Source organism: Monodelphis domestica, chromosome 2, assembly GCF_027887165.1.
Source record: "Monodelphis domestica isolate mMonDom1 chromosome 2, mMonDom1.pri, whole genome shotgun sequence".
NCBI classification, from domain to species: Eukaryota; Metazoa; Chordata; class Mammalia; order Didelphimorphia; family Didelphidae; genus Monodelphis; species Monodelphis domestica.
The window spans coordinates 123,722,321-123,734,563 of record NC_077228.1 but is presented as its reverse complement, the minus strand read 5'-3'; the positions used below and the strand labels follow the sequence as shown (position 1 = coordinate 123,734,563).

The following is a 12,243-nucleotide window of genomic DNA, read 5'->3' as shown; positions in this document are numbered from 1 at the left end:
ACACATACCCACATTATACTTTTCAATTTAATCTGCATTATTAACATTTTCTCTATCACTTTCTTAAATCTCAACATTCATACAATAAGTCAAGCCTAGGTTTGTAGTATTTTGTAAGGTGTAGATAATCTGAAATTTTCACAATTGTGAACCTATTCAAGTTGACTCTAGTATATCCTCAGCCCCATACTCATCAGAGCTGTTTGACTGTTCAATTGACTTGAATGAGATGGAATTCACTGATGAATTCTTCCATTGATGTAAAAGACCATTATGCTTTAGGCGTGGCACTGCTTTTTAAGTTTTTTCAGACCTAACCATATGCCTTGCCTCTAGGTTCTCCAGGGTCATGGTATTGTAATCTGGTCTACTGATGCAACCTAAGAATCCTTTGGCCTTTCCATCTACCTTGAAACTGATTTTTTGCTTGTATATTGTTTCTATTAATTAGAGTGAGAGCTCCTTGGCAAGAATTTTCTTGGTTTTTAAAAATTTGTATCCCCAATAATTAGCAGCTTAATTTTTAAAGAATTTCAAGAAACAAAATTTCCCCCCCTCTCTGTTAGTAGGTTATAGTATTTTTTATGAAAGGTCCTCTAGAATCATGGTTATTGCATTTATCAGAGTTCTCAAGTCTTTCAAGGTGATTGTTTTTATATTGTTATTTTATTAATTATTTTCCTGGTTCTGCTCACTTCCTTTTTTATTAGTTCCTATAACTTTTCCCAATTTCTCTAAAATTGTCATTTTAACAATTTCTCAAAACAAAAGAGAACTCAATTACATTTATATAGCTTAATTGTTAGTCTCTCTCAATTAGATAACTACTTCCTATTTTTAAGTTCTTTTACATCATAAAAAAAACTACTATAAATATCCTTTTTCTTCACCTGGAATCTTGAGTCAGTATAGATTTTCCCTGTGATGGCAAATACTCCAGCCTTTCTATATATATAACTTAATAGATAGTGTTAATGCCTAAAAGATTTAATGCAAAAAAAAAATTCCATTAATGATGACTCTTCTATCTAATGAATTTCTTGGATGATAGGTAGACAATCCATATCTGGGCTTCTACACAAAGCCTTTTGGGCTTTCTAGTAGAACCTGCCAGTCTCCATTCTCTGATGATTTTGTCTTCAAGAAGTCAGAGTCACATTCATATCAAAGTTGGCCTCAGAATAAGACATTACTAGACTATTATAATAATCATGAAAAGTATAATAATATAAGCTTTCCTTTGGTAAAATAATTCCTTCACTAACAAATGTTGACTTTTTTCACTAACAAAATTGTTAAATTTGTAAATTGACTAAATGCTTTTGAAAGTAAATGATGTTTGAAGAAGGTACAATTTTTTCCTCTTTCATTTAGGTGTGATCATTCATTATATTGTTCTCCGAAATGGGATTGAACGTTTTCGAGGGACAGAAATGAGCTTTGTGGATACCAATGGAGTCCACCCTTACCAAGAATATTCATACCAGCTGAGGGTCTGCACAGTTTCAGGCTGTACTGATAGTTACCAGGTAAAGTGGGTCTCTGAGTCCAGAGTCATAGGAAGATATAAAATGTGAAAAATAGCTAATGTCTAGAATATTATTAAAGCTTATCTTGACAGCAGGAAAGGAAAGTTATCCTCCACTAACTGGTAATAAGGTATCATTACCAAAGTCTGGATCTATATGACTGGAAAAAGGTAACAGGAAGAGGCTGTTATAATATATAATTACGCTAGTGGTCATACTTTTCACCAAAGCTTCACTGGTATAAAAACCAAATTCTAGCTTATTTTTGATGTATACCAATGTATACCAATACCAATTTATGTATACCAGTGTATATATGTTCTACATACACATATATCTAAAAATTATATGTTTATATTTTTCCTGGCAAAAAGTATAATTTTATAGACAATGGCCTATGTTCAAGGGTAGCTTATATTAGGATTACTATGGTAAATATTTAATGAATAAAACATCCAAGTATACTATCTACCTATAACAAACTTATATACAACAATCTCTCAGCACTGCTCACAAATCTCAACCTTACAATACAATAATTGCCTAGACCTTCCATGCCATTTCCCACTTGGACTTTGATTGAATCTCACATTTTACTGGTTTCCCTGTTCATCCAGGGACTCCTGCAAAATCATCAAAACTGACATGCTGAATATCCTTCCCCAATCCCAAGATTCCTATAACTATAAAAATCTGTAAGTATTTTTTCCAAACAAAAAATGTTTCAGATAGCTTACCTATTTTCTCTTCAAAGCCTGCTTCTGCCGCTAACTAGCTATGGGACCTAGGGTAAATCATTTGACTTTCTTGGACCTCATTTTCTTCATCCACAAAATGAGGATGTGGGAAAGGTAGATCATATACTCTCTAGGGAACTCACTAGATCTAGAATGTTGATTTAATAGAAGGTGCCCCTTCTTAAAATCTTTCATTTCTTCTGATTACATCAGGGAGAAATTTTCAATCGATTGTTAATAGCCTTTAGCTTCTTCAATTAAAGGAAAAAAATACCCATCACCAAGAGTATTCAATAAGCTGATGAAAACTAATCCATCCATTATATGGTAAGAGACTCCATGAGTTACTAAAATACAAAAATAATCTGGTGGCCATTCTTTTAGTAATCTTTATAGGAGTGCCGATAAATAGAATTTAGAACTAGAATGGACCTGGGAGATGATTTAATACTTAACTAGACCTGTCTTCAAATGACAAGCATAGAACCTCACATTGGGGTTATACTTCAAACCAGTCTTACCTTTATTAAAGCTGTCAGAACTTCTGTCTCTAATACCACAACCTCTAGAAATTCAGGTTACCTCTATGTGATAATGAATCATTTTTAGTGGAGAATATTATAAAAAGAAAATCAAGTTTTTAGGTTTAGACCTAAAATTTTGTTAGTTTATAGAACTTCCATAATAGAAAGTCCCCACATCAATACACATCAAAAGGTTATTCTTTGTTTTTAGCCTTAGTGACTTTCTCAAGGTATTATAAAATTAAATGGTTTGTTGGTTTGTTTTTTGTTTTTTTGTTTTGTTTTTTTTTGTAGTCCTATACAGTTCGTATGTGTCAGAGGCAGGACTTTTACGTTGATCTGCTTGATCTTAAGACTAGATCGCTTTCCACTACACTGTGCCACCTTTCTATTGTAAAGTATTCATGTTACTTAAATTGTAACTTTATTCATTAACTTCATTTCACAAATTGTCAGGTTCTTGAAACACAAGTAGGAAAAATGTCACTAAGGAATTGTATGATAGAGGGGATGAGCTAGTTACTAGTGAGTGATGATAGTAGTCAGAATTTTACATCAGGAGCCTCAGTGTCAGTATGAAAAGTAAAAGGCTTCTAGAAGGTTATCCCTGCCCAGATCCTCACCACCTGGTCAAACTTATGGGACAACACTGGCAATAATAACAAAGGATGGGAAGGCTTGGATATGAATTGCTGGATATGCATCAGCTGAGAGACTTTGCAAATCATTGTGATCACAGATTCACTTAAAGATTTACTGACTAATTATTCATTATAAATGTTAACATAGATTTAAGTGACCATTCATATTTTAAAATTATAAAAAGAAGCAACATTGGGCAATAATCACGATCTTAACAGCTAACATTAATGAAGTCCAGTAAGGTTTGAAATTGTGCTTTCTCATTGGATCTTTTCAGCAACCTTTTGGCATGGATGTTATAATTACCTGAGACTGAGAGATGTCAAGTGACTAATCAGGATCATAGAACTTGTAAGAATCTAAGCTAGGATCTGAATCAGATTTTCCTAATTTAAAGCTCTACATATACTACTACACTACATATTACTAAATATACTATTGTACCTCTATTATCTCTTCCTCAACCCAGAGAGCAAACTGCAAAATCCTTTAATCAAGTTCTCATATACTAACAGTGAAAGTTCTGGCAAGTCATTTAATTTCTCAGTACCCCCAAATAACCCTCTAAGATCACAAATTGTGGAACAGTGGCTGACTTAAATTGGTAGGGGAAAAAATGCGTCTTTACTGGGAATTGCCCACAATGAAATCACAGATACATCATCCCCTCCAAAAAATATATATATATAAAGAAATATTTTGTCCATATCAGCATATATTATTGCCAGGTCTCAGGTCTCACAGCTGACCTATATTTTTTCATCAATTAGATAGAGATAATAATATATCTACCTTATAGCATTATTGTGAGGAAAGCATTTTAACTGTAAAACACTATATTAATATGCTATTATTATCAGTCAATTAACTGATAAGGATTTATTCCACACTTTATAATGACATTGTGAAGTCACCAGTGGAGGACCCATTTTCTCTTTCTATCTTACAATTCCTTGATGATGTTAAAGTGCTAAGCAATATATATATATATATATATATGTATATATATATATATATAAGTACACAGAGAGAGAGAGAGAGAGAGAGAGAGAGAGAGAGAGAGAGAGAGAGAGAGAGAATGACAACTTTCAGGGAACTCAATTTTTAACATTAAAATGACTATAGATGTTTCTCAGATGATGATAAAATTTGCAGAGAATCCTAAAACCTGCAGATGACCCTGTGATATCCCTTTTCCTCCCCTCTCTACTCTACAAATGAAGGAGTCATTGGAGGGAAAGTTACAGCATGAAGCTTCAAGTGCTAGGGTTAAATAATGATTTAATCTCAAGCCTCCTAGGATATGAAGGCAAAGACTTTATCATATAATTTGGTGGAGGTGATCAGAAGGAGGCATAATCTGAAACAGACAAACCAACTAATATGGTAAAAGGAGTCAGGATCAAAAGTGGTAGTATTCATACTAGTTGGTACACTTTAAAAACTAATCAAAGAAGAAAATGTCCTGGGCTCCACCTACTTGTTGGCACTAAGGATAATATTTCTGGATCCCAGCAGGGATCGGCTGTGAGGAAGAGGTACTTATGAAGTTGACATACCCTTTGTTTGATGCCCAACAATAATCTCCTTTTCACCCAAAAAGAATACGGCGACAGCCTCCTCACACAAGATGGGAGAGAAGTCCAAATAAAACATTCAGTCAAACCAATCAGTTGCCGTCTGTGTTTGCAGCTGTGTGTTTAACAATGACTCAGAAGCATCCTGGGTTGTGCCACCATGTAGACAGATGGTAACTGATCAGTTCAACCAAAAGTTATAGTTGGAATGATTCAAGAACAGCCCTGCTGCCGTGTGTGCAGACACAGCTTGTGTCTCTATGACACCAAAACAATTGGTTAAAAAGAGAAATTTAAAAAATTTTAAAAAAATAAAAGTTAATTCAGTGAAAAATTCAACCAATTTTTGTCAGACATCTTTTTTTCTAACACTGTATAAAATAAACAACTGAGTGATTACTTCTTTTAACTTCTCAGTTGGCTGTCACATAGATCCAAGCCACTGTGAACTCATGTTAGACAAGAAAGAAGAAAAAAGCTTTGGGGTGATAGTTTCAGCCATATTGTATGTAAGCAAGTTCTGATGTGTGTTTTGCTCCATATTTACTAGTACTTAAAATGTACAAAATCAGGCTGTTAAAATGCAAAGACACTGATGAACCATATGGAAGAGAGTTATCAAGAGTTCTCTGGGAAGATATTTTGCCAGCCAGATTTTGCTTGTTTGAACTGACTGCCGTCAAAATCATTGTGAACCTGTTGTGATAAATGGTAGTCTTAGACTTATGTAATATATTCAAGGTCAGATTTCATTGTTTAAATAGAAGGGGTGGGAGTAGAGGGGGGACTGAAGAACTGATTCACCAAGCCCTTGCTAATGATATGCCAGGCCAGACAACAACATTTTAAAACAAAAGTGACATTCTCATTGATCGGGAAACCTAGTGTACTATTACAATAAATTGCTGTTTAATTCCAATGTCTTCAGGTAGTTGCAGCCACCATCCAAGGAGTTCCAGAGAGTGTATTGCCTCCAAAAATAACAGCCCTAAGTGCAGAAGTGCTCTATCTGAGTTGGAGAGTCCCTGAGAAACCAAATGGTATCATCAGAGAGTACCGGATTTATCAGTCTGGGAAAGGTCTTATCCACATTGACAAGGGGAAGATGGAGCATACGGTCACAGGTAAAGAAGACAAAATCGAGACAATGGGAGAAATAATTTGTTACTTGAGTTAAGGAAAAAAAATATCCCAGGGGTATTCGTTTGATATGTCAGGTCGCATCTATAGGATGGGTATTCTTGACATACAAAAAGGTCTTATCTATCTACATACTTTTAAGAGTTAACCAAATCAACAAATATTTTAAAAGAAATCATTTTAGCTAAGCAATACATCATGGGTTGTTTTTTTTTTCATCAGAACTATCTACTTAATTATTTTTTTCTTTCATTGAATAAAATCATTTTTCTATTCTCTATAGAGATGGGGAGGAAGAAAGGATATAGCCAAGAGTGTATGCCTGGTAATCACCTCATCAGATTTATAATTTAAATGAATCTTCAAGATCATATAGTTCAGCCTCCTTGTTTTACAAAGACATTGAGGACTAGAGTTATAAAGTGACCAAGGTCATACAGATATCGGGAGAATCTAGGGAAGAATTAAAATTTTAGCTGTGCATATTTCAAGTCATTTGAACAAACATTTATTTAGCACCTTCTATGTGAAGAACACTGTGCCCTGAGGTTAGGGGACATAGTCCTTAGTCTCCTTGTCTCTAGGGAAATGTGACACAAATCTGGATAGTTATTTATAATAATAATAAATAATAAATGTACACAATCAATGAAATGGGCAATATTTACTTGGATAATTAAGAGTTATATGAATTTGGCATTCTGAGACTATTGTTTGAAGAAATTAAGTATTTATGTGTATATAACATATATATACTCAAGAAGTATTAAAAGTTTATATTCCAAATCCCTAAGCAAACTTTAAAAGTTATTCAAACTTCTACCTCACAATCACTCTCTGCCAGATGCCTTCACCACACTCCTTGGGAAGGATGTTCCTTGCCATGGATACCTAAGTATTTGTAGGGAATCATTACAGTCATGATACCTCTACTCAGAAAGAACAAAGATTAGTTTGCACTAATGGTAAAGCAATTTCTCTGATACTGATCCACGAGATAGCTTGACTGCTTCACAAGCAAATGTTCTTCTCCATCATCTGCAAAAGAGGGAGGATAAGTGCTATCAAATTAATATCTTTTGATTAAAACAACTAAGATATTTCAAGACCACAAGTTGAATCACTGAAAGTAGAGATGAAGAATACATATCTCATGGCTTTCATTCCTTAGGTGCCATCATCTCAACCAAGCTGAAACTTACCATCTGCATAGTTAATGGAATGTTAACTAGACAGCAATTTTATTTGTTTTCACATACTTTGAACTTTTTAGAGTGCTTTTTAACAATACCGTAATTTCGTTTTTACAAAAATCCTTTAATTCTGTAGGCACAGATTTAGTGAGAGTTCAAGATTACAAAGAATTAACTTCCCCTACTGGAAATCTGGTCTCAGAACTAGGAACATATAGGCTCACGTCCTGCCTTTTTTATGTATTAACTGTGTAACTTTGGGCAAGCCACAACCTCTGAGCTTTCTAGACCACTTTCTGAGATTATAAATTTCAGAGAAGGTATTGATCTGCATTGGAAGAATAAGATTCTTGCTGAGAGCTCCCTGAAATGATGAGAAACAAAGTCCACTCTTTATTATTATCCTCATTCAAAGTCATACTCTGAGTTAGTAACAATGATAATCTAACAGTTGGATCCTAGTCTAGTGTCCTCCCACAAAGTCCTAAACAAGATGAGATAACTGAGACTTGATCCCTGGCCATCCAAGGTGGTCAGCCTCCAGTGAGACACATGTCCTTGGCCCAAAGGGCTACCATATTCCCTTACTCATCTCAAGTCATCATACCTCAAAAGGCTTGTCCCCATGGGACCCATTTTCTCCTAACACTGTAGGTCACCCCTTCTCCCAGCATGTCTGTGGCCAACTGGGACACGCTGACACCATTTTACCCCAGTTCAACTGAATTTGCTTCTAATATCAGAAAACCTGATAACAGTACTATATTGCTTGCTATAATAGGTAAAGAAGTTCAGGAGAGGAGGGAGAGGAAGGGAATAAAGGATGTCAGGTAGAATCATTAAGTAGGAAAAAGTAAATCCAATAGAACAGCTAGGTGGCACAACACATATAGTGCCAAGACTGGAGTCAAGAAGACTTGAGTTCAAATCTCATTTCAGACACTTACTCATGTGACCCTGAGCAAGTCACTTCACCTATTTGCCTCAGTTTTCTTGCTGCAAAATGAGCTAGAGAAGGAAATGATAGACACAAAGAGTTAGACATAATTGAAACAACTGAAAAACAAAAAGTGAACTCAAAGTTATGGCACATTAACACTTTAGGCCGCTAACAATTTAATTAATAAAAAGAAAAAATAATAATAATTAACATTTCTATAATAGTTACCATATGCCAGGCACTTTGCTAAATGCAAATGTCTCTTGTAATCTTTACAACAACACTGGAAGCAATTATTTCCATTTTACCTTTGAGAAAACTGAGGCAAACAGAGGTAAAACAAGCTTACACAGCTATAAGCGTCTCAGATCAGATTTTAACTCAGTTCCTTCAGACTCCAGGCTTAGCATTCTATCACCATGTAACAGGAGTAAACTTTGTTTCCTAAGACAATTATTTTCTATTAAAACTATGAACCTCTCCTCCCACTAAATCATGCTTTTAGAGTCTATATCACTAGAATCATTTGACTATATCTCTATTTATATCATCAGTATATAAGTCTAAGTGTTATAGTTGACAAGGCAATGTGTCTGGATGCAAGAACTACTGAATTCAATCCCTGTCAGATGTGCTCTAGCTATGTCACCTTAGGCAAGTCACTTAATCTTTATCTACCTTACTTTTTTGAGCTGAAAAATAGAGATAATTTTAACATCTGCCTTACAGGATTCTTGCAAGGATCAAATAAGATAACATTTGCCAAGTGCTTAGCTCAGTTCCTGGCATATAGTAGGTGCTTAATAAATGCTTGTTCTAGGGCAGCTACATGGCCCAGTAGATAGATCTCCAGGCCTGGTGTAAGGAGGATCTCTGTTCAAATCTGACCTCTGACACTTCCTACCTGTGTGACCCTGGGAAAGTTACTTACCCTCACCTGTCTAGCTCTTGCCCTTCTACCTTAGAGTTGTTACTAAGACAGAAAATAAGGATTTAGATAAGTAAATGTATGCTTGTTCTCCAGTTCTCTGTGGTATTCCACCCTCAAGCTGTACTCCACCTCACATAATCAGTAAGCCTTGTTAATAATTTTTCAATATAATAATTATTTTTAATTGGCTAGTGATTTTCCTAAACTATCTTTTCACTTATAAGAAATTCACTCATGCTTAACTGCACACAGAAGCCCTTTCCATTGGCATTTTAAACAATTTTCACATATTTCCAGTTTTTATTGAATTGCAGTGTGGAAAGAGATTGCACGAGGTCAGTAAGTCTTCCTATGCCTTCAGGAAAAACGAAACATAAACCACCAAGAACAAATGTAATTCTATTCATTTTTTGAAGTCTTGCTGTGGTTCATATGTCCCTAGGAGACAGAGACCCAAAATGGCAGCTATGTTGAGTAAGGCTTTAAACCTGGACAGTCTACTAGAAAGAATTCCCTTCTATCTTTTGCTGACCAAGACTCTAATTTCACTCTGGGCTCACCATGGAAGTTTTTGTTTTTGTTTTTTTTCTGATGCAAATGATTGTTCTATTGAGATGGTAGAACACGCTAAAATAATCTACTTTACATTCAGTATTCAGTGTAGGAGAGAAGTACTACTTGGTCCCCTTTAGGACACACGTTTTGATTTTTTCATCATTTCCAAAAACACTAGCATTCCCCAAGAACACTAATGAATCTGTGGCATTATTCTTGCTGGAGCCTTGGAATCTAGACTCTTACAAAGAGTAACAGGGAAAGAGAGCACCTTGCCTCAGCGTCATTGTCTCTTTGCTTATTTCTAATTACCTCCAAGCTTGGGAAATATGATCCTGTAAATGCTTTGTGGGAATAGTGGCAAATGTGCTCATCATGTGAAATCCATAAATTGCTTATAATCCTCTCAAGATGTTAAAAAAAAGCATTAAGTAATTGAAGACAGGAAGTCCTCAGTTAATTATTTAGAGGTGTTATCAATGCTTTAAGTAAACTGAAGCGTTTTCTGCTATCTTACTGAGTTGAATACCATGGGGACCTAGGGGGTAGCAGCCATCATCTTCTCATATTCTCTAATGCAAACAGCACATGGCAGCTTGTCAATAAAAGACCTTTTTATATCATTTATTACTGAACACTTCCACCATCCTGTACAGAACAATTTGGATGACAGTTATGGCATTGTTATACTTTGTGTTACTGCTAGTTTACCAATGGGCTTGCCCATGTTAGGTGGTAGAATGGGGTAGGGTGGAAGGTAAAAAGATTAACTAAGTAATTAGGGTCAATAAGAGAAAAGGAAAGACAAGACTGCCCTCTTTGGCAGTAGATATGATCCTGACCCCCTGGTCTTTTAACTTGGGTGGAATTGAAACAAGATGATTAGCATTACAAGTTCCTTATAATAACATTTCAAGTTAAGTGAGATAACTTATCAATCCTAGACATTTTAGCATTGTGATGGACCAGTTCTCACTTCCTATCAAACCTCTTTGGATGCCATCTGCCATGACCCACAACAAATGGGAAGACTGGAATCTATACTGAGAGCTGAATTCCACATCATTTTATGCAAAGAAGAAAGGCTTTAGCCCTCAATGTAACCTAATCCATGACACAGAAGTGTTTTATAATGGAGTTTCACACTAGCAAGTGTCAATTATATCTAACTGGTATGAGTGACAGTTTGATTTGAGATTTCTTTAATATTATGGAGCAGAAAAATGTATGGCAGTTTAGATTAATTGTTTTTTTATTAAAGGGATAGTGGGGAAAACAACTGAACTCAACATCAAGAAAAATCTCTATTTCTAACCATTATATTCTATATCATTTTGGAAAAAAAATCACCACCACTCAGCATTGTTTCTCCCCATCTTCTTGTGTGGGTCTATAAGTCAAACCAAGAAGCATCATATTACAAAACCCTAAGTCTTTATGAGATTTAGATTTTAGGTCATAAGATATTTTGTATTGTTAAGTCAAACATTAGGTTAAAAGAATCAGGCTGTAGAGAAAATAATAGAATGATATTATTGAACCACCAATAATTTAGATTATTATTAAGTTATGTCACCCTTGAAGATAAATCAGAAAATTTTCAACTTAACAAAGAAATCAGGATGTATGATAGGGAAAGACCTGTTCATTTGAAGAGGAGGTAGAGTTAATACAGAGGGATGGAAAAGGAAGTAAAGGATGGAGACAGAAAGACAGAGAAAGAAAGCCCCAGAGACAGACAGACAGACAGACAGACAGACAGACAGAGACAGAGAGCAGAGACAGAAACAGAGAGAGAGAGAGAGAGAGAGAGAGAGAGAGAGAGAGAGAGAGAGAGAGAGAGAGAGAGAGAGATGGTTTTAAACTTATATTAAATACTCTTCAACTGAAATTAGATCATTCAACTTCATGCAAAGAGAAAATGGCAACCAAGACAGGTCAAGAAACTAGTTTTTGGAAGTAGAGAAATACTGAGATAACTGATCATGATGGATGTGGCTAAAGAAATTACCAAATGGACAGTACTACAATAGATGTCTTGAAACATTTCTAAATGGATTTTATATGTTATATCAACTCACATGTGTAAGGGAGATTTATAAAGTGTAACTTAATTTTGAATAATTCTGAAATTAGAATAGTAGTTATAAAATGGCTTGTGTTTATAGTGTTTATGCCCTCAAAAAATGTTCCAGTCTCCCTTGTGGCCCCTATTGCTTCCTCATGCCAAAAAGGGAACCTAGTCAACAAGAATATGGAGTCAACCATAGGAATTTATTAAATTAAGGAAATGTAATCCTTAATAGGATTAAAAAGGCACAATTAAATGTTCCTCTTGACTGGCTTCTTTCTCTCAGTGTTCCTACTACTGGAGAGAACAGCCAAGATGAGACAGAGACAGAGAGACAGAAACAGATTCAAAATCTGTCATGGTCTTAATAAAGGGACCTGTCGATGTGGCAGACACTGGTTGCT

At 35.2% G+C, this 12,243-nt stretch overlaps 1 protein-coding gene across 2 annotated transcripts in view; it reads left to right on the top strand.

Moving 5' to 3' along the window:
* Nucleotides 1-12,243, top strand: part of USH2A (usherin) — a 327,556-nt gene that overhangs the window by 103,981 nt on the left and 211,332 nt on the right. For both annotated transcript variants that reach the window (XM_056815925.1, XM_056815924.1), the window contains exons 12-13: nucleotides 1,375-1,529; nucleotides 5,938-6,133. In XM_056815925.1, coding sequence (XP_056671903.1) covers nucleotides 1,375-1,529; nucleotides 5,938-6,133 — 351 coding nt within the window. The remainder of the gene's footprint in view (nucleotides 1-1,374; nucleotides 1,530-5,937; nucleotides 6,134-12,243) is intronic.